This window comes from Serinus canaria, chromosome 2, assembly GCF_022539315.1.
Source record: "Serinus canaria isolate serCan28SL12 chromosome 2, serCan2020, whole genome shotgun sequence".
NCBI classification, from domain to species: domain Eukaryota; kingdom Metazoa; phylum Chordata; class Aves; order Passeriformes; family Fringillidae; genus Serinus; species Serinus canaria.
This window is the reverse complement of record NC_066315.1, coordinates 130,580,895-130,608,258: the sequence shown is the minus strand read 5'-3', so window position 1 is coordinate 130,608,258 and position 27,364 is coordinate 130,580,895. Positions and strand designations below refer to the sequence as shown.

The 27,364-nt window shown below is 36.8% G+C and overlaps 2 protein-coding genes across 3 annotated transcripts in view; one reads left to right on the top strand and one right to left on the bottom strand.

Moving 5' to 3' along the window:
* PABPC1 (poly(A) binding protein cytoplasmic 1) overlaps positions 1-27,364 on the top strand; it is a 688,709-nt gene that overhangs the window by 194,233 nt on the left and 467,112 nt on the right. The gene's annotated exons all lie outside the window — the stretch shown is intronic.
* The window catches only part of SPAG1 (sperm associated antigen 1), a 36,597-nt gene continuing 9,545 nt past the window's right edge, over positions 313-27,364 (bottom strand). For both annotated transcript variants that reach the window (XM_018912461.3, XM_030230834.2), the window contains exons 8-19: positions 25,655-25,785; positions 24,919-25,025; positions 22,334-22,487; positions 18,080-18,496; positions 17,603-17,702; positions 15,367-15,519; positions 10,894-11,066; positions 8,193-8,334; positions 7,177-7,303; positions 3,950-4,114; positions 1,661-2,038; positions 313-1,501 (exon numbers count right to left, since the gene is read on the bottom strand). In XM_018912461.3, the coding sequence (XP_018768006.3) occupies positions 1,370-1,501; positions 1,661-2,038; positions 3,950-4,114; positions 7,177-7,303; positions 8,193-8,334; positions 10,894-11,066; positions 15,367-15,519; positions 17,603-17,702; positions 18,080-18,496; positions 22,334-22,487; positions 24,919-25,025; positions 25,655-25,785 (2,179 nt within the window). In that variant the 3' untranslated portion in view covers positions 313-1,369. The remainder of the gene's footprint in view (positions 1,502-1,660; positions 2,039-3,949; positions 4,115-7,176; positions 7,304-8,192; positions 8,335-10,893; positions 11,067-15,366; positions 15,520-17,602; positions 17,703-18,079; positions 18,497-22,333; positions 22,488-24,918; positions 25,026-25,654; positions 25,786-27,364) is intronic.

Below are 27,364 nucleotides of genomic sequence, written 5' to 3'. Positions count from 1 at the left end.
ATCAGGCCCTCCCCAAATGCTGTCTAAAAAAGTAGCCAATCTCAATGAAACCTGAAGGAGGCAGAACCAGCACCAAAATGACTGCAGGCAATGCTGGTGTTTTACATCCTCAACAGCCAAAGTTTAGGGTCTGCCTTTATCTGAGGAGATCACATGCACACAAAGTGAAAACCTGTTAAAGGCTAAGTATCAGTTGTACTGGGGATGCTTTAGGAATTAAAAGCCTCAATCTTGGAAATCCAAGCTGAAACTCATAATCCCCGTGTCAGAATTATAAACCTAAAGTATACTAAACCAGAAAAGGAGCCATAATTGTACTTCTCAAGAAAAAAACTTTATTAATTAATATACACCTGAGAAAAACTTTAATTAGAACAACATTCTTATGCAGTGCAGATATTTCTGCAGTGCTAAGTGAGTTTGATATACATTTATATCATCTGTGCAAAGAAGGCATCAGGGTATCTGAAAAATTTAAAAGCATCACCTTTGAAGGAACTTTGTCAGAATCAAATATAAAATGTAAGTAATGCCTGAAATTAAAAAAAAATCATACTGGTCCAAAAAATTGCTGTAGTTTTATAAATATATCTGTAAACAGAAACAGCTGGTATTTTAAATAATCTGAATACAAAACTCAGAGTTAAATATCTCTATTGTGCAGTGCAGCCACTTGTTCTTCTGTCACTGCCCAAAAGTCAGAAAACCAGCCATCCTCCTGCACACACAGGAAAAAAGTTCTCTGTGCAGTAAAAATTCCTCATTTGTTAAAAACATACCAATCCATTTAATAATTGTTTCCATGACTAGCTAATTAATTATTCATTCACCTTTTTTGTTAAGATGTAATGAGCCAAAATATTTAAATCTATTTTGTACAGACCAGGAATAGTGAACAAACAGATGGCCCATAGGAGTTTTCTGAAAAATATTAACACTCCTTGTAAACTCATTTTAGCAAAGTTACTGCTAACTGACCCATTTATCTTGAAGACACTTCTTTATCACAAGAACACAGAACTCAAAAATGATGTAACAAGTGATGACTAAAAGTGTATTTACCTACTGTACCATCAAGGTATTTCCCATTGCATTTATAAGGTAAAATATATTTTTCTGAGTCTAAATAAAATCAGTATGCCAAATGAAATGAACTCTGTTACTGAACATAGATGGGCATTAAATTCTAGAGATGTATATAACTACAAGAAGAAAAGAGCAGCAAGTTTTAAATGTGCATATGCTGTCAAAACAAAATAGAATTCCAGCAGTCCAGGTAAAGACCCACTTGAACCCAGGCAAGTCGCAGAGTTCATTCATTTATCTTCTAACATGAACTATATGCATGCAGCCAATAAACTTTAACTTCTTAAAGTTCATAAACCTCTTTAAGGCTCTCAAGATCTTCCAGTGAGTACTGATCACTGTGGCTTTCTGTAAGTAAGTCAAACAGATGCTGTACCTCTTCTTTTTCATTCTTGCTGAGAAGTGCCAGCACCACCTGAAAAAACCCACAACAAATTATTTTATAATCAGCACAGGTTGACTGAAAATCATATCTGACAGAGATACAAAATTCAGTGTGTTTTTTCAAGATATGAAAATTTCCTTTAGATTTCTGTGCAATTTAAGTACACATTCAATCAGTCTAGGTTCTTACCTTAAATCTTTCTGCTTTGCTCAAGTAGAACAGGTGCTGATATGCAAGGCCAGGATCTTTTCCAGCTATGTAATGTTCCAATGACTGGATAAAAATCAGAAGGATTTCTCCTTCAAGTTTGTTACTTAGCAGCACTGGCAGTGTTTTTGGATCAGTAGCTGTTAAAAGATCTGCACAAGCAGCTTTATCCTTATTGGCATTCAGTGCATTTATGATCTGACCGAAGTCGTAAGCGTTGGGTGGTTCTGAAACGCGGAGCTTCTGAGAGGACCTCCTTGGCACTGCCTTTGGAACAGCCTCCTCAGCAGCGACATGGTGAGTCTGAGCATCTTCTGATGGAGCAAACTGCCCCTCTTCCTCTTCATCAGCTTCAGTCACCTTCACAAACAAAGTGGCAACACATCACTTAATGTGGACACAGAGATAACCTGAAGCTTCAAAAACTGCATTTATCCATCACAGCACTGGATTAAAGCTGGCAGTCTGCTCTCCATCAAAGAAAGGCACCCATGTTCTTCCATGTCCTACTGCCCCCAGAACAGAAGCTCTCTAATTCACCTTTAAAGGCTCACAGTCAAAAATGTATCTTTTACACCTCCTTTTCACTGCTTAGCACTGCACTGTGGAATCACCCCTGGAGAGCACCAGGAGAAAGGAGGACTCTACACATGTATTAAATGGGAAGTTCCAGAAGACAGGGACAACTGGAGTCAAGGCAGCAGACACCCATGTTTCATTTCTCTGCTGTGCCTCCAGGGCACTACAGGCACATGGCAGCTGCATCAGGTTGCTGTCTGGAGACTTGCTTTGGAAACAGAAAGCTCAGCATGGATAAACTGCCTCACTGTCCACTTAACTTCTCCTGAGACTGTAGACTCCATCAAGTTTCATGAATCAGTAACTAAAAATTAACTATGGGGCCAAGTACATTTGCTAAAATCTATTTCAAGCCATCAAGAGTTGTGAAATTATTATAACCTGACTAAAACTTAGTGAACAGGGTCTCTCAATACCAAGTCTTTTGAAAAGTCTGAAGATACTGTATTACATAGAACAGAGGATTAGAAATTTTTGGAAAATACTTCATTTGGCTTATAGACATTTTGTTCTATTTTTCAACAATCCCTAGAATTGAGGGAGAAAACCTGACTGTCTTTTATATAATTATAGCTTGATTAACAAAGAATAATGTCGATAAATTATTTTTCTAATTTTGTTTTTCTTTGCAGTCTGTCTTTGTGGAAAAAGACTACCTTGTACTACAGCAGGTGAAAGAGGGGAGCCTCTCCACAGGGGCACTTGTAATGATGCCAGCAAACATAAATGCTTCCTGCATGACCCCTAGAAAAATTACCAGTGCCAGCAATGCAGTTAGCTGGTCTCTGAATTATGTGGTCACTTCCTAAACCGCCTCTAAACCCTTTCCAGGTCCTGTTGTTTGTCACAACTCAGAGCTTAACTAACACTATACCAGCTTATGGCTGTTACATAAAATCCCATGAGCTCGTGACAACCTGAAGTGCTTCAAGAACATTTTTTTCCCCTATATTAAAAACTGCAGTTTCCATTATACCAGATTCTGAAATTACATTATTAAATGACAGTACCACTGTACAGACTGTTAAATATGTATTTTAACTATACATTTTTAAATGAAAAGGGGAAAAAGAATTCTTTAACGACCAGCAAAGCTACAATCCAAAAATATCAGATGACTGAGAAAATCCTTTCATCACCTAATTCTACCCAGAACTGTGCAGAGCTAACATTTTGATCCTGTACATAACATTACATCCTGTGTTTCTTTTATAAGATCCTACAGATGTTTTACTCTTGCTCTTTAGGGTAGAATTTCATTTTTCAGACCCATAACTTTAGGACCAGCACAGGAGCAGCCAGCACATCTGCTGACCACAGACCTCTGCCAGCACAGCCCCAGAGCTGCCCAAGGAGCACAGACTTCAAAAATGAAACTGCTATTTCACAGCTGCACTCTGTAAAACATATTTCAAAGCGTGAGCAGCTTTTGTTTACAAGGAGCATATCCTGAAGTTTAGTGCCAGCTAAATGGACTATTTTCCTTCCTGCTGTAGTTCTGAATACACTTGTGAGCAGTCCAAGCTTTATCATATGTAAAAATCCTCCAATATGCCCTCAAAATGATATGAAAAGTACAACACCATCCCCACAAAGATATAGATTCAAGATGGGCAAACAAAAGCTCTAGTATTATCTTCAAATGTGCAGCTTCTGTCGTGTTTGCTTTTAAGAAATGAACAGGTACACCACCTCTTCTATGGTTATTTTCTTCCCATGTCTTTGCTGATTGCCAGCTCCAGCACTGCTGTCAAGGTGAAGCTGTTGGGTTACCTCCTCTAATTCATTCTGTGCTTCAACAACATTTGGATCTATTAGAAGCACCTTGCTGAAATCATCAGCACTGGCTTGATAATTCTGTAAGTAGAAGAAAATATTTTTCTCATAAGCACATCACTAGAAAAATAAATCTGAAGTACCATACTGTCCTTTACAAGTAAGAAAGGCAAAAATACTGGGATCTGGACACTAAGTAGACAAAAATAATCTAAATACTGATAGTGTGATTTCTATAGAGCGGAAAAAGGAAATGAGAATGAGTTAATACTCTGTGACGAAACATTTCCAATTAAATATGTAATATGAAATAATTTCTTCTCAGAAACCTCTTCCCTGTGTCAGAAAGCAAATTATTGAAGTTTGCTGCTTTTAAGCAGAACTGCTTACAGTGTAACACTGCTTCACAACTAACATGAGTCCAGCAAGTTTGCATACTTACTTTACCAATAAGAGAGTTAAACTGAGCTTTGATTAAAGACATATCTAATATTCCTGGAATTCAATCCAATAGACCATCTCTTACAGTGAAATTTTGCTAATACTTGAGAAGACTGGGATTATGTTACAGCCTCTGGGCTAAACAAGATTAGGACAAACACAGTGACAAAGTGGCATTAGGACACAGCTCCTCAATAATCAGTCTTGCAGTTTGTTCCATGCTTTCATTTCCCATTTTTAATGTATAATTACTATTTTTAAACTAAATTTTCTGAAGTCACAAAGTTAATAGCATCAATTGAGGAAGACTGGAATTATCACATAGGAAAATCAAGACATTGCAAGGGCTGGAGTATCAAAAATAAAGATGAAATGCAGCAGTAAACAATAAAAGACCATGGAGACAGTAAAAGACCAACACAATTTTTTTGTATGAGTGATCTAGTATTTCTTCTGCTCCCAAGCAGCATCATAAGGTTACTATTAAATCATTTGTATTATGGAAAAAAAAATCCTCATATATCACCTGAGATACTTCTTCAGCACCTCAACTGTAACAGAGGAGCCAGTGTCCAAGTCATTCAAACTCTTTCCCACATTTTGTTCCAAACTGGTATTCAGTATTCAAGGTGCAGAGGGGCTGCAGAACATCAGTAGTGAACTGAAGCCTGCTAGGTCATGAAGGAACACTGAGATAATGAGAACTATGTAGCCCTAACACAGGAATGCACAAAGGGGCCAGGTTGCTTTCATTAGAAATCCACCACTAATTAAGCAAAATAATTTGAATTATAGATGTGAGGATTCACAACTACAGAGAAAAGAGATTCTGGAACAGACTTCTGGAAACAGTAACAAGGGTCAGCAACCACCTTCAGCTGCAGGAGATGCCGTCTGGGGTCCTGTGTCACAGGCCTAACATATCTCACCAGTGTTTTTTCCTGATCTTCCCTTAACTACATCCTGGTAAATATGTTAAAAAAAAAAAAAATTCCTCATTTACTACATTAAATTCCGCTGCAGCTCTTTTAGTTAAAGGTGTGTCTAATTACTTACAAATAACACTTCCCACCTTAGTTAGATCTTTGCCAAACAATTCTAGCTCATACAATTCTCCACTACAGAGTAATTTGTCAACTTCAGATAATTTTTGTCATTTTATCTGATTTTACCTATCACTTTCATCCCTGAAAATAGCAATAATGAAGGCATTAAATCCAACCATAACAAAACATTTTGAGAGTCCCCAGCTCAGGCTGTTCTGAAGGAGTTTATCAACACTATGTTTCAGGTTGTCTTCAATAATACAAAAATAGCACTTCTTTTCTAGGAGATGCAAAAAGCAATTCTCAGCCTTCTTCACGGGTGTGTAAAATCCGTTTTTACTGTCTGGTAGAATCACATTTATCCTGATGTTTTATCAAGTTTAACAATAAAAGGTTAGATATTATTAATACCAGGTAGCTTAGCACAGTTATAGAAAAAACATTACAAACTGGGACTTAACACACTTCAAAAATTTTATAGCTACTGCAACAGAGGGACAAATGTATCACCTTCCTAGGACCTGCATTTGGAACTATAACATGGGATGAGAATAGACTGGTATGCTGCTAAGCACAAAAATGTTCTCAGGTGACTTGTAAGCTGAGACACCATCCAGTAATTTTTTGTTAAGGCATCAAACACAATGGAGGTCTGAGTAAGCATCCATTCACTTGAAGAACAATGATGAAACTTGGTGGACCTCCAATCCACTCTTACAACAAGGAAGACAGCACTTCAGATGCTTGTTTAAAGACAATTGTAAATTTAATACAAAGCAGGTGACAAGAGCTGCCATCATGAGCCTACAAAATCAAGAAGCTGATCATTCAATACCAAGTAAGAGCTGATGGGTAGAGCAAGGACTGCTGTGGGAGAATTGTGGAGTGTAAAGGCTAACTTAACATCACTGAAGATGGGGAACCACTAGAGGGAGGGACAAACAGAACAACATAGTTCAGTGATGGAACATGAGATTTGAAGTCACATTCAAGATGGATTTGATCACTGTGTCAGCATTTATGATGATCAGGTAAAAGGATACTCAAAAAAATGTATGTAAGATGAGCACTGTGGAGACACCACCAGCGTGCAGATGCAAAGGAAAAGGCTGAGTACTGCCACTGCCACAGAGTGACAAAATACAGTACTCACAAAGGCTTGTAACGCACTGGGGGAGGAAGGAGAAAGTGATGATAATTAAAACCCTAGTTTAGTACGACACTTAAACAAGAGCAGATGCAAAGACAGCTTGAGATTTTAGTTTGGACAGATGAAGACAAACTTGGAGAGAATCCATTTGTCATCAGCAAAGTTATAGTAAACTCCTTCACAGATAAAAGAGACTGGGATACCCAGAAGGAGAATACTAGAACATTAGAACAGATTTGAAATTTGCTTAACCAATCTCCAGTCAAACCTTATTTATTGCAATATGCTTGTATTTTCTCAAATTATTATATCAACATGCAGGTTTTGATGTAGCAAAAATACTTATATAATGTTCCATGTGTGCCTTATGCTCTACAAAGTAATAAATCATCACACTGAGTAGTTTGTTTGCAGTCACCCATTGACAGCAACTACCTCATTGCCTTTGAAGGGGATAAGCAAGTTCAGAAGTGCTTAAGAATACCTGGCATGTTCTTTTTCCTCACCTGTAATCCTTTGTATGCTAGTGCTCTTCTATAAAAAGCTTTAATATTAGAATCTTCTAACTGAAGAACATGATCACAATCCCGCTTAGCCTCTTCATATTTATACAGTTTCAAGTAACAGAGAGCTCTAACACAGAAAAACAGAATATACTGCAATGTAAGTAATTCTACAGTGCTGTAATGCCAACATCTTCTAACTCACAAATGTTAATTAAAATACTTCAAACCATTCAGTCTCAATGTGATTTTTTTAAAGTACCATTAACTATCAAGAACATCACTGGATGGATTTAGAGAAGGCTAATTCCTGAAAAAAAGCTGAAATGCAAGTATGACTAATGCTTGAAGTTAAGTAGGTGTGCAAATATTTTAAAAGCAGAGCCTACATTAGTACAATATGATAGTATAGTGGTTAATGTAATACGGATTTTGGGTAAAAATGAGCTCTGGATTAAATAAACAACACTGCTCTCTGTACCTAATTATTACTTGGAACTCTCCTATTCAAGTACTGGTCTAATCAAATCCTTCTTAGTTTGTAGGAGCTGATAAGATTAGCATGAAGAATTATACTGCTGAATTAGGTCAACCTTTAAAATAATGCTGATGTATGACTGTGTTCTTACTTTTATTTTTTCAGAATGTACATTTTCTCTGAATTATTACTCTTCATATCTGAGATATTGTTACTGCATGTTAAGTTTTTAATTCAAATCATACCAGAATTCTTAAAAAAATTTTTAAAATGCTGCAAAATGCTATGCTAATTATAACTACTACTATTGCTTACTCTATTTATATATAAGATTTTAAGATATTTATCAGTAACATTAATACTTGCTCCCCTTGAAAAACATTTTTACAAAAAATCCATTTTGTTATTATAAACACTTACCAAGTAGGGAAAAAAACCTCTTTTTCACAACAATGAGTGAACAGATGCAACATCTCTACTTGAAATGAGAAAATGTAACTACTGCTATCCCACAAAGCAGCATTAGCTTTTGGATCTTTACCTGTTAGTGTAGACAGTACATTCCTCAGTATTTAACTTCATGCACTCACTGTATTTATTTGCAGCTTCTTCGTATTTCCCCATTTTTACAAAATCATTCCCTTCATTTTTCAACCTCTTGAACTTCTCCATAGCTTCCTCACCTAGAGCACGAAAGGATCACAGTGTCACATCAGGTCAGTTCCTTAAGGGTGGCAGAATGATCTGTGCAGACTAAGGATTAGCACCTGGCAATGGAGTCCCTGTGTCACTCTGCACTTGGCCATTCCTGTCCCCAGCCTCCCCTGCTGCTCCAACTAAGGCATGGCCAGACCTACATTTGGCCCAACAAATACTTCCCCATCCACCAGCGTTACTTCTCTGCTGAAAATAATGGGAATGCAACAGACAGCTCTAAGCTTTCCCAGTTTTTGTGTGGTAGAGAGGGCCTACCTGTGTCCACTGAGACCCTGCTTTTACTTACAATGGTGGAGACTTAACTGGCAGGATTAAAGGCCTTCCAGATCTCCACCATCACACCAAGGCGGCCAAATTTGATCTAATATTCTCTTTGCAATCGTTCCACAGTTACTATGCTAAACTGACAGTGACAAACAAATCATCACATCAGTTGGAGCTAGGGATACATCAGTAATATTCTGTTAAGAACTGTTTCTAAAAGATGCAGTGAGGAACCTTGAAACACCTAACTAGACTTTTCAGTGTAGTAACTGTATTCTTCCATAATTGCCTTTCCTTCTTAATTCCACATAATTTGCTGCAGATGCTTTTGGGTTAGGCTACAGTTTTTAGCTGTGTTTGCAGTGAAAAACTGATCCCAACTGTAGCTTCATGACTCTGTTGCAAACAGTAATTATCAACATAGCTCTAAGTAAATAATAATGAAATAATCTACTTTTTGCACCATGCTAAAGAATATGAGCCTCCTGCCAAGCTTCAGGTTTTCAGCACTGCATATAACCAACAATTTAAACCTATAACTGAACTCACTGGGTTCTTTTATAAAAACATGGCAGTTTCCTATTCCAGAAAACTACACATGGAGCTGTGTAGTAGAAAACTACATGGGCAAAAATAAACTACATGAAACACACAACTAAATTATAAGTCAAGTTGTAAGACACAAATCAAAACATACAATTGTTGCAAAAAACTGTCACCAATGGTAAGGATTAACTACCAACTGAACATTATTGTTGGCAGCCTTTTAGTACCAGCTATCACTGTCAGGTCTCACTGATGCAGCCGAGGCCTGAGAAGTTAACCAGAACCTTAAGAGTCCATCAGTGAAGAAAACAGTTACACAATCATTGTTTTAAATATTTCTAAAACCAGAGCCTAACCAAAGCCTGCTCTATTTGAAATAGACATGTTTTGCATCAAAATGCTGCCAAGCACTTGGAGGACACTCAGTATTGCAGTAATGCATTATAGACACGTTAACGCCATCACTGGAACGTATTTGGCCAACAGCCCAGGTACAAACTGCAGTCACCCTGTTGTTAATCAAGGGGAGATTATCTTCAATACTACTTTATACTGAAATAAACTCAAAAATAAACTAATTAATACTTGAATAAGGAATCACAGGGTTAAAGCCTTTGCAAAGGGAGTGTTTATTGTCAGTAACAACTGAATCAGAGAGCTTCCTTCACCTTATTTACTGAAGGAGAAAAATGGAAACTGCAATGAAGGGGAAAAAAAGTCAGGAAGGAAGTTAAGTTTCCCAGAGTTCAGCCCTCAGTGATTATGTATGGACAAGTCCAGAACATCTTTGAAAGGTGTCTCCTTATCTTCTGCCAAAGTTGTGTGTTTGTTTGGGTGGTGGTTTTTCTGGGGGAAAATGTTTTATAACTCTGCTATCATGTCAGGGAAACCACTGATGCTGTCCTAGGGGCCATCAGGCACAGTACTGCCAGCAGGGCATGGGAGGGGATAGTCCTGCTCTGCTCTGCACTGGGGCAGCCTCACCTTGGGGGCAGTTTTGGGCACAACAATGTAAGAAAGATACATTAGAGAGCATCCAAAGGAGGGCCAGGAGCATGGTGAAGGGTCAGAGGGGAAGCTGTATGAGGAGTGGCTGAGGTCACTTGGTCTGTTCAGCCTAGAGGAAACCTCACTGAGGTCTTCACCATCCCCACAAGGGGAAGCAGAGGGTCAGGTACTGATCTCTTCACTCTCAGGACCAGTGACAGGACTCAGAGGAGCAGAGCTAGGGGCAGTTTAGGATGGATATCACAAGACAGTTCTTCACCCAAAGGGTGGTTGGGCACTGGGACAGGCTCCGCAGAGAGGTGGTCACAGCACCAAGGCTGACAGAGTTCAAGGAGGGTTTGGACAATGCTCTCAGGTTCATGGTGTGACTCTTGGGGAGTCCTGGGCAGGGCCAGCAGTTGGGCTTTGGTGATCCTGGTATTTTGCTGATGAGTGTTACTGCAGATTTTATATAACTAAATATAAACTTTATATAACTAAATTACATGCTGCAAATTACAATTTTTTTTGGTTAAAAAAAAATTACCATAACTGCTCCAAAAAGCACATTAAACTCCATCACATAAATGACAGTAATTTACTTTGTGTTTTCACAAAGGTTTCTTAACGAGTGTTTTCTAAAGCAGTTTTTTTGACATTGTTAAAATGTATTCCATTTTCTAATTAGGTTTATTTTCTGAACGTGTATTTGCATTAGCTATACATACAATTCATCTGCAATTCTTCTTCTCTGCTGATGTCTATAGTACTTGGTTTATCCTCTGAAGTGAGGCTTCCTCCATCCCACCTGTGTAGCTGAACAGCAACTGGAACGACTGGAATTGGTGGTAGCTTCTCCCTCCAACTGGGACCATCCTGATCCAATAAAGTCTTTGTTATTCTGAAAAAGAGCAGCCCCACCAACATGACTTTTCATATATTTAACTCTCACTTTAATAACTTTCAACCAATTCAACACTGCAATGTTCCAATTAAAAAAAAACAAACTTGAACAATTATCCTTAAGGCTAATTTGAAAAATATTATCACAGCAGTCAACAGTATCACATTCATTTAAGATTTAGACTTTTTCCACTTTAGAGTATTATGGAGGCATCCAGAATACAAGCTGACTTCTGCATGATCTGTAAATATTTAAGCCAATGACTGATTCTGCAACTAAGTTCTAAAAGCTGCCTATCACATCAAGTAAAGAAATACAAAAAAACCCAAAATCCATGTATTTATTTTGGTTACTCTTCCCAGCTGTTCATAGGTGTTAGTTGTAGTAAGTGAGATTACAATATTTTCAGGCAAAATGTAGTAAGTGAGATTACAGTATTTTCAGGCAAAATGTGATACTTAAATTTGCAAATGTCAAATGAAACCTCTTCCACAACAAGTGTCTAAAGAAAGCAATGCAGGTCACAAAGTAGTTTGCATTAAGTTGCATTTTATGGTTATATAGTCAGAAATGGATCAATCAATCCCCATTTAAAAATATTTTAATTACATATAAAAACTGTCTAGTCTTTCTTAAACCAACACACACACCCACACCCATATATATATATATATATATGTATGTCAACTATTTCCACATATGCGTGGTTAAATCCAAAACTATTTAAGTGGGAGTTTCCCATGAGTTTCCCATTGCCTTTTCTCTTTTGGAGAAAGACATAAGTTGACATAGTAAGTGAAACCATTTAAGATTTCGTGGTTCCATTAGAAATTTTGTACTGTTTAAAAAAAAAAAAAAAGAGAATAACAGTGTGATAAACATCTCCTAATCTCAAAATGGGCTTAAGAATCAAATTCAACTGGTAAAAAGTCTAATTCATAATTTAGGAAAGGAAAATTCTGAATTGAGTAGCAAAGCAATTCACATTGATACTAGAGGAAAAAAAACTAAAGTTTTTTAATCAGGTGCACTTCCATCTAACACTGGAAGATACCTGTGCAGTTACCTGTTAACACTATCATGTGATAAACATACTACATGAATGCACATCCAAAAAAAAAAAAAAAATCAAGAACCTTGAAAGTGACATGAAGAACAACATAGAATGAACATAAATTACCAAATGGAGTTTTCTTATTTACTTGTGTCCTTTTAAAGTATTTGAATAACAGCTATTAAAAAAAAAGTATCAGTGTAATACTTTGGCAATGGAATCAGAGCACTCAAGACCATATTCTTTTCCCATTGTGGTCTGATCAAAAAACTAATACAAGAAGCAGCCACAGTTCCTATCTCCTTTATGTAGAATAGAAATTACCAAAATATTTTAAAGAATGATAGAGATTAAAAAGTCTGTAGAGCTATAGAATGAGTGAGTTTATCTCTTACACCATTCTGCATAAAAAAAATGTGGTTTTGACTTGAAAGTAAATTTCTTCATTCACAGAATATAACATTCCATAGTATAATTTAGTTGCTTTATTTGTTTTCTAAGTGATCAAAACCACTATTTTAATGTGTGTTTACTGCACATGCCCTTGGAGGGGCTCTCCTCTGCCTGTACCATTCCTAAGTATCTCAGAGGACATACCAACACTGTGGCTTGTCCAAGTACTGCTTTGCTCTAATTTTACTAAAACTTCAGGATTTTAATGATAGCCTGAAGTCAACTGCTAAGAAAAAATGTGGCACACCATCACAACATGAACAACCCAAATATTTATTCAGGCTGTTTTTTTAGGCAACAGAACAGTACAATTCATATTAACATTTCAATTAATTAACTTCAGATATTTCCCATAGAAAGTAATGGAGTAATTCCACAGGAAACTAGAGTCATGTTGAATTCCTATTTGTTTTTTCATTTATCATAATGGGCTTAAAAAGTTGCAGGAAAAAACTCTAATTCATCAAAATCCACAGAAAGAACCCTGCAGTATCTGATGATCAACTGACTCCTTATAATATCATAATGTAAGCAGAGTCTTTTGCAAAAATGCACACTTGTGTGCCATGATTACCTTAAAAAGCACAGGTGTCTCCTGAAAAAGCTGGGACAAACACATTCATTTCCCACCACCAACACCCCTACTTGCCCCAACAATCCGGCAGCTCTGGAGCTGATCACAAATTTCTTTCTGCAGTACAGTACTCATATGGGACTTTGCAAAAACAGCTTCCAAGCTATTTCAGGCAATTTGCTCACTGATACTAAAGGAATTGGGACAACTGGAACAAAACTTCAGTTTAGTAGGAGGAAGTGCAGAAACATAGAAACATATTCCCACGCATCAGAGCTTCTGTATTTCTAACAGAGAAAAGTAAATAATGAAACACTCAGGAGGAAATTAAATACACAAAGTAGGAAATCCACTGATGTTCACAAAGCTAGGAAAATGCCACTAATTAAAAGCATGCTTGAAATGCAATTTCCAGTTATTTGGCAGACACCATTAAAAGAGCCAGTCCTTCCAGTTTATCTAAAAAAATCACCTCAGGAACCAATAAAAGACACAATTTAACATCACCTAACCAACATAATAAACAGTCAAATAACTGTTTATGCTTGTTTCCATTATATACTCAAACTCTTAATTATTTCCTTTTGATTGCAAATGATCAGACAAAGGTTTGCTATTAAAAACCCTTGTCTTTTATGTGAGCATTAAAAATACACAATTGATTCTAGGTTTTTTGAGAAGTCTATTAACTATGTAACCAGAGAGACAAGCTTCAACATGTATATATCAAACCCACCCTCAGACACAAGTCGGATGATGAATTTTTCCTGTCAGCATCCTAAAGCATCACTATACAATTTCCCACAGAAAATTAAAAACCAAGAACTCCTCCAATAAAATAAGGTTGTTAAGATCTGATCTTCCTAATATTAAAAAAAAAAATACATTTGGGGTAGTCTCTTTAAGTTAAAAGGCAGTAATGTTTTAATTAATTTTTAGAAAGGTCTCTTACTTTGGAAATGAAAATGAAAGTTTTAGCACAGTTTCAGCTGAAGTCTCAAATGAGAAAATATATATTTTCTAAATACAATTAAAGTTCAATTACGCAGGAGGTCTATGGTTTAGAAACTAATAATTCGCAAGCAAAAATGAATTACCAGCAGAAGAGAAGGAGGAAGAAGCAGCTGAAATAAGGTGATGGGTTGCCAGGGAGGAAAAGAGTAATGAGCAGTGAAGCTAAAAACATAAGGAAGGCCTAGAGAGGAGAAAAGGAAGAGTGTTAAGGAGAAAAGGGAAATAAGCTTATTACTAAGCAAGTTCCAAGTCAAGGAGAAATATGAAAAGAGTATCTGCAGATAAAATAAGCCAAAAAGATTTTTTAAAAGTGTAATAATTACATAGGTACCAGGATAAGCAGCTCTTCCACCAATCCAAGTGCTCCATTATCACCACAGATACAGAAGATCACTAACAGTATTTGTGGTATCAAAAAAAATAGGACTTCTAAGAGAGAAGTTCAGTTGAGAGAAGCCTCAATTTCCTCTGGTCAAATAAACAGAATTTAAAGAAAGACATTATGAACTTTTTAATAAATAGTGCAAGTGCTCATGGTCTTGCCTTAGGAAGAAAAAACCATACTAGATTCCACTGTAAAAGTCACATGCATGTGGGCTTCTGCTCAGTAATTAATGGCTGTTCTGTTTTCAACTTTATAGTATTAAAGTATAATTAGAGAAATTCAAATGTCTCTCTTAGCAGGAAGTATTAATGTTGAAAGTATTAATACTTGAAAATAATATTCAATTATATTTTTACACCTATAAGCTTTGTAGCCAACCACTGCCTCAAGCTACTTCAGTATTTCCACAGCTGCAGCATACAAAAGGATTCACACTTAACATAAATCTCCCAAGTGCCACAGAAAGACTGTTAATATGTAAAGGAAAAAGGATGTCAGAGAAATGGCATAGACCTTAAGTATTACTTTATATAGTATAAAACAGAAAGTAGGAAAGAGAACAAGTAGAAGCACTATTAAAAAAACCCAACCTTAAAATTTTGAAAGTATTTGTATTTTTGAAAAACAGGAAAGGAACCCACTGCTAGGAGAAGAAGACCGAAATTATGGGAAAACAACTAAAAGAACGGCCTATACCTATAATGAACTAGTTGTGCAACAACTCCCAAGGGCACAGAATAGAGGGAGCATGTAAACCAAACAAATTTGAATTCTATTCTATTTTGATTGTTATCAGAGAATTTCTGTGTGCAGTTACCTGTTAACACTATCATTTGCTGCCTGGATGCTGCTGTCTATCTGCAGGACTGTTTTGTAATCAATGTATGCCTGTCGATACCGCTCCATTGACTCATTTGCCATGGCTCGGCGTAGAAGAGGCTTAAGGGAAAATGGCTGAAGCTCCAGAGCCCTGGTAAATCAAAAAAGAAAAATGCAGGATTGAAAAGGAGTAACTGAATTAAAAGAACTATTTTATGATATACACAACTATATGCAACTCTGTGATTACAGATGGCACTTACAGTAAAATAACTAAGGAAAATGGGTCTTGAGTGGTTCATATCAACACCCTAAATTACACCCAGTTTTGAAATTGTTAGTGCTTTTACTACAGCTTACTCTACTCAAAGCTCTGCCTTCCATCTCGAAAACTGCTCTCATCACCATGATATGATTAATGGAATGGCACCTGCTTATGAGCAAAAGCTATTTTTCTTAAGTCATGCCTAGATCTACAAGCATTTCAAGTATATGGTGCTTTTGCTTACATGACTTTCAATTCTTCTTCTTTAAATGAAAGTATGCACTTAAAAAACTCACTGACTAGGACAGGAATATACACTTTTTTTTTTGGACTTTAGGTTTTTGCCTGCCATTTGTCTGTTTACATTTTTGATTGTCTGCCTGATCAAGACCAACACTGTGCAATTAGAACTTCTTCCCAACACCATGCATTTTTCCAGCAGTATGACACAGTCAAAGATTTTATTTCTCAAGAACTACCTTCTTTTCAATGATTCTTGCTAAAGAGAGATAAACTTTTAAAATACTGAAATTAAGATGAGTCTAGACAATTTGATTTCCTAAAGTCATAAAGCCACTCAGACTGAGATATCCCAGCTTTCTGCTACAGACATGCTTAGCTCCCAGATCAGACAAGGCTGCTTGGGGCTTGGTTCAGCTGGGCCTGAAAACCCTCCACGGGATCTCTGGGCAACCTGTTGCAATGCCAAGCAGCGTTCATGGGGAGAAGGTTTCTCCTGATATAACCCTACATAATTTTTTACTCTGAAAACAAATAACCTATTTGTAGATAATCTATTACATTGCGCTGCCTACTGAAGATTTGACATTACATGTGTTTGCAAGTTTGCAGTTCTGCTTCCCAGTCTCTAAATTATTTCTACCTCTGTATTATTTCTACCATTAAGCACTATGAGTTCTGCTGCAGCCAGAAAATATGCATGACATTAAGGACACTATCATTAGACAGTAAGAACAAAAAGCTTCTAATTGGTAAGAATACAAAACCTAAAACCTCTGTATTATTGATTCCAGCTGAAGTTTTACATACGTCAAACTTCCTGAATAGAAAAATGTGATGGGTCTTAAATACACAATCTTGGCCAGCTGTCTGTGATCCTGCATCTATTTTAACAAAATACTGCTAATGAGTAATTTTTTTCACACAACTTATTCTGTCAGGTAGAATACATACAGTAAGCTAAATGTTTTGTATCTTCGTACTACAAAGGTACATGCATATTTTATTTTTAGTTTTGGAGGGCTTTTGTTTAACAGTAGAGTTGTGCTGTACAAAAAACCCCACTGATTAGGTAATATGATTTCTAATTCTTCTAAGGTTCTTTTTTCCACCTTAAGCCTCAGCATTATAAACTCAATCGACGGAAATATTAAAAAAACCCAAAACATCAAAAATACAGAATTAATTTAGTGGGACACAGTGTTTGAAAGTTACTGAAGGTATCTGATCTTCTCTAACTCCTGTATCCTCAAAATAAGCAGAAAGGATTTTAGCTCAATTCCTTAACAGCTGTAATTACTGTTTATAATTATGTCAAGTATATATTGAAAACCTCCAAACCAAAACAACAAACCAACAGAGAACACACACACCATACACGTGCTTCAAATACCATGATTAGCATTTGGCTTAACAAAGCTTTTACATATTAGTTACTGTAGAACTCCACTGTAAACCTACTTTTATATTAAAAACTTGACTCCCACTATGCATTTCTGTGAACATAATAAGCTTAAAAGCTGCCCTTACACAATAAGACAGTAAGCTAAAAGTTCTTTCTTTCCTAGTTTTCATGTGATTGTTTACGTAACAAAGGTATCTGTCATTTAGACAGGGAATCAGACTTTATTGGTACTGTTCTGAGTCAAACAGCACTAGCAATATATCAGTTAAAATGTTTAATCATCACCAGGAATGTTGTTGCTCTACATGGGAGGTTTCAATTTACCTGTTACAATCCTGAATGCAGTCACTGCAGTTCCCTTCTTTGAGGTAACATGCTGCTCTGTTTGAGTACAAGATACTTAAATCGTCTGGACTTTGTTCTCCTAAAAGAAGTTACAATTAAAATCAAATAGTATTACTGAATTTACACTTAAGAATTAAAAATCTGCATACTCCAAGCTGCACTGCAGTGATGCAGTTTGCTGACACTGCAAATCAGTACAGCGCTTTATCGCGTCACCTGGAGTATGTAAGTATTCAAACATAAATGTCAATAGCTCTACCCCCAGAAAATAAAAACATTATTTCACTCATCATTCTCTATCTTCTGTCACATGAATTGCTGCCTACTGAAATGACGCAATATTTACTGCGTGGTAACTCCTGTCAAAAATCCAGAGGCAGGCTAAATTCGTTCATTTGTAGCTCCTTTAAATCATCTAAACAGTTCTAGATTTAAAATAAAAGGTATTACACTCACCAAGACCAGTGACATACTCAATTGCTTCCGAGTATTTAAGCACAGCTTCTCCAAACTGTCCACTCTTAAATAACTCGTTTCCTTCACTTTTTAGTTTTGCTGCAGTAGGAGGAAGTGAAGTGGAACTGCCACCACCAGCCGACTGAAACCCTTCTCTATGCGGTGTGGAGATCTCCTTAGCTTCGGCGCTTTCACTCTTCTCATCACTGCGTACATAGCCATTAACTTCGTCTTCATAGTCTGACAAGTGCTTTTCTGACTTCTTTGACGCGCCTTTTTTTCCTCCTCTCTCAGAGGAGTCCTTGTGTTTGTGCGTGTCTCTGTCCTGCTCCTTCCCTTTGCCGTGGGACTTTCTGTGCGCGTTGCCCATCGCGGGCTCCCCGGCCGCCGCCTGCGCCGCCGCTGCCGCGCCGGAGCCTGCAAGGGCGTTAATGAGCGGGGTGAGCGCAGCATCATCAGCGCAAACTATCGGCCTGCCGCGGCGCGGGGGTGCTGCACAGCGACACCGACCCGAGCCCGCGGCATCACACGCTACGGGGGCTTCTCTGCCTCGGAAAACGCTGCTAAGGGCACACAAAAATTCCTTCTTACAAGGAACCTGCAGTTGTTATTGAGAAGGGTTTACTACGAATCCTCATTGCCCCTTGCTGGGCACACGGGAACCCCTGTCCTGAGGTGTCAGAATGGTACAGAGCTCACCTTGAAATTAACGCTTTAAATACCGCCTATTACAACACGGACGCTTTGCTCTTCCGTGACCAAATCAAATGTCTGCGTATTAAAATTAGATCACAAACTATCAAACCAGTAACGTTATACACAATTCTCCTTAAATATAACATAGAACAGGCAGGATAAAAGCTTATAAATCCTTCTCAAGAAGATTTCCTTTAAACATGTCAAAAACCCTTTTATGCATGCTTGTGATCATTCAACCTTCACTGTTATTTATTACAAATTTATTTAGGAAAACTCAGAGAATACGGGTATAATAAAATCTCTATCTTCCATATTCATCTGATTTCCTATCAGATTACCACCACAGTATTCAAAGAGAGATTTCTGCAGAGCCTGACTCTCAATATTACTAAGCACACAGCAGTGTGCTTAGTATCTTCAAATTCCCTTAACCTGATGTTCTTATCTGCCCAACAGAATTTTTTCACATACTGGAACAATACTTTCAATTGACGTCAACAAAACATCAGACACTGACCCAACATGGATGAACTCCAGATGGTCCAAAATGAAAGAAATTTTTTTTTTTTTGAACAGACAAAATGTTACAGCAATCAAACCAAACAGGATGGGAAAGCATAAGATTTGTAGAAACAACAGATCCTCTAGTGCCTCCTACCTAGCTGACATCCCTGTTTTGAAACACCATACTTAATAAAAAGGTAATACTCCACAGCGGGAACAATGATAGGCTAAATCTACCTACACAGACATTTTTGTACAACTTAAAGTATTTATATTTGAGACATCCATCCCCCCCACTCATCCAATTGGTGGTACCAAATATACCAAAAAGGTTTAAAGTCTATTTGCTAGGGAGAATGGTGGCAAAAGGTGTGCTGGGCAGATGAATGAAAACACCAGTGTATTAAAAACTTCCTTAACATACATGCTAAAATACTTTCATTTTACATACACCAAAACAGAAAAAAAAATTAAATGTCACAAACTAACAGGTGATAGGACAAGCAAAATTTTACAAAACATAGTGAAACACTGTCAAAGAGCATCCCAGCTTCTAGAGACAAAGAAAAAGCAAGGCAGACACACAATATGTGATGTGAATATTATTAATATGAATAACGTGTAATTCCTGAAGACAGGAAAAAATTTCCTAAAGATGAAGTGCACAGAACCAGTCCTGGATTAAACAAGAAGCATTTATAGCATTTGGAGTCTGGAGTCCCCCTGACAATAGGAATGCTGATAGTTACCTTGTGTAGCTGCTGGGTAATACTAATTGGTTAAATATTTCAAGTCTGAGTAAACAGCATGCAAAAAAAAGTACAGCTATACTTCTCAAATATAATTCTCATTATATATGGACTTTTATAATTCTCATATTATATGGACTTTTCTAAGGAAAAAAAAATTCAAGACATTACGAATTCCAAGGAGAATTTGAAGAAAGGTAATGAAAAGTCTGGACAGAATTTTGACCAGAATGACAACAAATACAGACATGAAAGAATTTTGATTTATGTTATTACTAAAATAACAAACTTAAAATGGAAGGACCATCATAAAACTAAAAAAATCCCTACTGAATACTCTAACAGGAATATTTGAAGTTTGGTAATTGTTCACTATTATATAATATATAATAATATAATATAATATAATATATATAATATTTTTATTATTGTAATAGATCAATTATATACCACACAGCTCAACAAATTTGTCTTAATTAAAAGGGGCTATTTAAAATGTATCAATTTATCTTTAAACTGTATTTATTACTTGAGGTTATAACTTCTGGAAACATGCCAAAATACCAGGTGCTTTGTCAAGCACATGATTTTTAGTTTTTGCAGTGCCTGAATACTGGGTTTTATAGTCTCTAGGATGCAAGCAATTTTCCATTTCTACTGTACAGAAAGAGCTCCATTTCATTTTGCTTTCAGTTACATAGAAGATGAAGAGAGACTTACACTTTGACTGTTTTGGTCAAAGTTCAGAAATCAACTCTTTAGCCCTAAGGAAAACAAACAAAACAAAAATTCCAGTCTCTAAATTGTAAGTTCAGTAGGGATGCATTAGGCTTACCAATTAGAATGTGAAATAAATGTGACTACATGACTGGACTACATGGACTACTGGACTGCCTGTGATTACAGGACTACATGTTTAGTCTACTTATTACTGTTAGGTTCACAGAACATTTTTTATTCATTAACTGAACTGAATTCATATTTGTTTCCAGTTGTACAAGAAAATACAGTGTAATCTATGAAAAAGCTTTCCACTTAATCTCAGAAATACTTATGTGTATCACAGGAACGCATATGCCATTGGCATCAGTTAGCAATCCTCCCTGTGTTTAAAGGCCTAACCTTTCATCAACACAATGGAAGTCTTCCTACGGAGCTAGAAGGCACACAGTCATCTGAATGCTCACAATAGAAAACACCCCCAAATGAACAGACATTTAAGGCTAGGGACATGATGCACTCCTTTCTTTCAAGGTTTTAGCTCAGGAGATTTGGTAGACACCAACTGATGTGGGAAAATATATTTTCCCTAATCTTGTGTGCCAATAATACATTTACAGTCCAATATTCATGATTAAGCTGCAAAACCCACAGACTGATTCAGTTTCAAGATAAAACACAGAAAACATAAAAGTCACAGCTGTCATTCCACAATACCTTAAAGAGCCAACATAACTAAAAGAAACAGAAGGGTGAAATCAGCCTAGGGATTTTATTCTTTTGCAGGCTGCAGGCCAGCCATGCAGCTGAATCTAAAAGCAAGCTGCCAGTGCAAGCCTTCCTAGCCCCTGCTGCCTCACCTCCTCCTGCAAGCCATGGATTCTCATTATGCCAGTGGCTTCTTCCCAAGAGCCTTGCAGTTAACCACACACTAATCCAGGAATAGGAGATACACTTCAACTTCTTGTAAACTACATCCAGTACAAGAATTATATGTTGTTTACCTCTAATACAAACTTCCAGAGCACAGAGATGAGCTCTTACAATAAAAACAAACAAACAAACAAACAACCACAAAAAGAATGATAGTTTCCAAAACAAACAGCAACAAAAATTATAGATGTTAACAAATTATACTTGATCATTTTTACACCCTTTGATGCAAGCATGGGAAGAAAAATGCAGAAGAAAAATGTGCTGGTGGGAAGGCAGGAAAGCTGTGTGAGAGAAAGATCTCAGGAACACAAAATGTTCTCTCACCAGAAGAAATTTTTAACTGGGTCCACATCATAGGAGAGGTGTAAAATTACACAGGGCACAGGGAAGTAGGTGATTTATAGCAACATTTTCCATTTGTCTCTGTTATGCCCATTCCAGAAAAAAATTACAAAGATGTGTAATAAAAGTAGGTTCTAGATTTCACACTCAGATCTACTTTAAGTAGTCAATATAAGTTTAGTGTTCGAACAGGCAAAATTCTTTGCAAGAATATATGGATGAATTGTGTGAATAAACATTACTATCTCAAAGACAACTATTTTTTCCTTAGGTTAAAATAAAGTAGGAAATGATAAGGCATTACTTTTATCTCCACCACGTCTTTCACATTCTTCTGTATTTTGCTCTCTTCCTTCTGTATCCTCTATCTCTTCAATAAGTATTTTTTTTCCTTTGGCTTGAGGCTCAGATACAGGCTTTAAACCTTTCAGTTTCTCTTCAATCTCTTGCAGACTTTTCTACAATAAAGAAAAAAATCAGCAATAGCAGAAGTTTTTTTATTATGTACATAAATTACAGTTTATGTACAGCAAATACATTCTGTTAAATAATCCATGTGAAATCCTGAAGAATTATCAAGATAAATGCTGCCATTATAAAAAGATGGTAAATAAATGTGAATTTTACAAGAGTCAGAATCAAAACAAGAGTAATAGTCAATTTCTGTCTCTCACAACAAATAGGCACGAGATATCTTCACATCTTTGTGTGAAGATATCACATAAATAAATAAATACTATACTTGAATGCACTGCTTATCAAAAATAAAAAACTAAATTCAAAAGAAAAAAAGTAGATTTATGATTGTGAGATCTGGCATGGTCTACTAAGAAGAGATATGGTAAACAGGTTCTCTAGAGAATCTCCAAAAAAGCCTAAAATCACAATCAAAATTTATGCTGTGGTGAATCTACAGCATAGATGGAGAACTGATGGACAACTGATGGAGAAATACAACTGAGAGAACAAGAACCAAGAGACAACAGTCTCTTAACAGTGTAGCAGAAGGACACTGTTGAATAATGATAACGTTTGCTCCTCTTGCAAGAACTGCAATTAGATGATCAAACAGCTTCTCATTCCATAATATTTTTCCATTACTCAAAAAATCCTCTTTAACTGCCCTTGGAATCATCAAAGTTGGAAGAGACCTTTAAGATCTAGGCCAACAGTTAGCCCAGCACTATCACTGTAACCCATAAACCACTAAATCACTTTACACTGTCAGAGCAGAGTAAGACACACCCAGCATTATGTGGTATTCTGAATGTAATTCAATGCTGTTCCATCTCAGTACTTCCTGTCTCGAGAAAAAGATAAGAATGGGATCAAGGACAGATTCACATGGACAAACTACCCTGAAGAGTTCCAGTAACTGACAACCAATTCACTTTTGTATTAGTGATTCTGTATATAAACATGCACTCTGCCTAAGTTCCATACATTCATATTTAGCTCAAGAGAGTTTTGAGGATTCGCCAAGCAATGAGAAACTTGAAAAAAAATGCCCTGCCAAGCACTTGTCATTTCTAGATATGCCAGCCAAGGCATAATAGCTGGCATGAATAAGGACAAAGTACAGATATCTGCTTTCAGCTACAAAAGCACTGCTCAGCAAAGCAATTCATGGGAGAGTGTAATCAGAATGAGTGACTATCTCTGTCTGGTATTACAAGAAGTCTCAGTACAGCCTATTTGATACATCTTTTCACATAGACTGTTGTACAATTTATCATCACAGACTCACAAGCTATTTAGATATTCAGTCTTGTAAGCAGAAAATAACCAAAATCTCTTTCCGAACTCAGATCTAAAGACATGTAATTCTTTGGTTGATGTGAAACTCAGGAACTATTCTGGACAGGAATTCAGCTCCAGGAGCACCCTAAAAAGGATAAATGCTGTATGTGGTCAGTTTGACACATGAGGCTTGCACCACTTTCTCTGGTTCAAGCAATAGTAATAAATAACTCATTGGAAAGAAGCAGCAATGAACAAGGTGCTAGCAGCATATGAGATGCCACCAATAAGAGCTGGACAGAAATCAGAAGTTGGGACAATTGCACAGCATCCAGAAGTCATATGTAGAAACATTGGGAAGGTAGTAGTATAATGGACTCATAATTAACATACAATAAACAGTTTACTATCAAAACTGCCCAGTACTGAAGGTTCTCGGGATATATAGAGTCCAAATGCATGGATTGTTCTAACCTGCAAAACATCCCTAAGACACCAATGAAAGGACACAAACCAATCCTCTCCGAAACAGCCAGAGTAATAGTAGAGCAAGGACCACATCCTGACCTTAATTTTCAAAAAAAAGCATCTAGCTTTCTTTGATCCAAAATCTGTTATGAACAGTCCAGATTTATTGGAAGGTATGAAAGGTTTTCCATTCTACCCTGGAGATGAAAAATGAGGATTTATAACACCACTCTGAAGCAAGAACAGAATCCAGCTCTTCTCCTTTTGGGTTAACTTTACCACTGTAACAACAAAAGCATGGCATCTGTTGAATTTTTCTTCTCATTATGTACTCAAACTTAAATGCACCTATCTCAATAGATCTTTTCAAGAGAAATTTCCAAACAGCTTTGATAAGCAAGACACTAATACTTCAAGCATGTTCAGCAGAAAATGTTTTAGGCACCTAAATTACTCTAATAGAGAAGGCTTTTCCTCACAACCAAGTCATGAAGAGAAGATCTGGCCACATTCAAGTACCTGATTTCCACCACATGTGATCTTGGAAAGTTGATCAATGGCACAGCAGATTGAGTGTGTCCTCAAAACTCATAGTTACATCAAACAACATGAACTGCACTAACTTTATGCTACAACTGCATACAACCTCTTTCTAGCCATATTCAACTCACTGATCTTTACCTTAGCCATAGAGTTTTCTGGTTCAACAGACAACACTTTATTCAGATCCTCTATAGCTGTCTGGTAATTCTGCAGATGGTTGTGCACAGTGGCACGACGCATCAAAGCTACAAAAGAACAAAGTGTACTATTTATGTATTTAAAATATAAAGTGAATAAAAATACACTGTTTTTTCTAGACATAGTAAGTGCAGTCATGCAGTTTTTAAAATTCTGCACTTATTTCTATATTAGTAACAACTGTTTTCTTGATGATTTTTAATGATGCAATTTCACATGACGTCTTTTGAGGCAGCAATCATGAATTGTGAAGCACCTTTTCATAATTTTCAAATTTTCCACCTCCACCCATACAAATACAGTTAGTTACATTCAAGTCCTTGACTTCCAAAAGGAATAAACCAACAACTTTGCTTGTTTTCATATCACTTTTAAATTAATAATAATTTATAATTTAGTGTGGGTATTATGGAAACACTGCATGAATACAAGAGGGCTTATAGTTATTATATGGAAAACATGCTGCCATGTAAGAATTCCCTTTACATATCAATAGAATGAACTGCATAAAACTTCACTAACCCCCAAAGAACCCTTAAAACTGCTTTGGGGAGCTATGCTGTTCCCTTATTTGTATTTAGACCTGATCTAAAGCTCAGTTAAGTCAACTAACAACATGTACCATTTTATTTGCTAGAGGTAAAATAATACATTGAAATTTTATTTTCTACTTTACCTTTTATGTTGCCAGGTTCCATATCTAGTACCTTCTCACAATCCTGCAAAGCATTGTCCCAGTCCTGAAGTTTGATTTCTGCTTGAGCTTTGTTATTATACACAGCTGCAGTTGGTATTACTGATATACTTCTAAAAGAAAGGGAATATTGATCATGTTAGAGTCAGAGTTAGAAAACCTGAATCTAGAAACACTTCACTACTGGAAGCTATAGCAATATTAAAACTGGTATTCTAACCACAGTAATGGTTAGAAACTCCCTCCTGTGAGACCACAGGCAACCATCCACCAACTAGATTTACTGTCTTCAGAGGCGTCTTGCTTGCCAGGACTTAGACCTGTAATGTTGCAGAGGAGATACCGTGGCTTATCTGTCACTTAGACTACTACCTCCTCCTGCCATCCATGCAGACTCCAAAAAAAACTGCCAGATGGAACCTATGAGAGATGAAGAGTGACTGCACAGCTCTGGGGATTATGATGAAAATCATGGTGGTGGGGAAGAACACATGGGATTCTCCTTGATCTTGCTTGTAAGATGGAAAGACTCAGGTAGCAGTGGATGAATTGTCAGGTACATGGCTGGCTGCAGGGCTGGTATTGTAGGTAGTGTTTTAGTGTCTGTAACAGGATCATCTCTGAGGAACAAGGACAGCTAGGATGCACATAACAAAATGGTGTAAGGGAATCTTTGCCAACAACCTTGTTAATGTTGCAAGGTAGACCCTAAACTGTAGTCTCTGGAAAGAATAGCAATGGAAGTGCCAAGGGGGGACAGCCCACTGCAATAGACACAATTTCCTTGGAAAAAAAAAAATGGTTGAAGAACAATCTCAAATACTTGTCCACAAATGCACAACATGTGGGAAACAAAAAGAAGAATAAAAGCTCTATGCAGCTAAGATCCCCATGGGATAATCTCTGCATGCTCATTAGAAAGGGTGTGAGGGTGAGGAAGAAGAGGAGATGCATTCTAGTCTAAGCAGCAATTCAATGTGTGAAGGTTTGTCTTCACACAAGAGGAACTAGAGACTGACAAACCAGTCAAGAAAGCCAATGGGTAAGAAGAAGAGGTCAGACCCTACATTTTCCATTCTAGCCACAGATGAGCCCTTCTGGTTATTAACAATTCACTCCAAAATATTTTACTTAAATATTTATAACTCTAAGAAAATAGATTGCAGATAGGATTAGAAAAGTGACCAGTTAGAACAGCCTGGTGTCACTATCATACATTTCAGAAGGCATACAATGCCCCATGGGGGTCAAAAATGGAAAAACTCTCCATTAGAAAGGATTCTGCCTATCCTTAGTTATTAGTACCTTATTTATGTACCAAAAGCAGATGTTTTTGCTTATTTTTATATTATGTATTTGTATTTTATTTATTGTACATGAAATACTAGCTATAGTATAAAAGCTATAGACTTTTTACGTTTGTGTAAAAAACCCAAACAAAACAAGAAAGATCTTTAGGCTGCAATTCAAGAACAACAAAAAAACCCAAACCCATCACACATCAAATGCCTCAGTTAAGCAGCTTGTGCTCTATGAATATCATTACAAGTGTGCACACACACATACATATGTACATATCTATCTATATCAGCAACCTCCAGATAAATTTTCATAATCTGTTCTACAAAATCCTAACTCCTTCAGTGACATTATGAATGATACTTCCTAAGCATAAATCTGTTAAATTTTTAT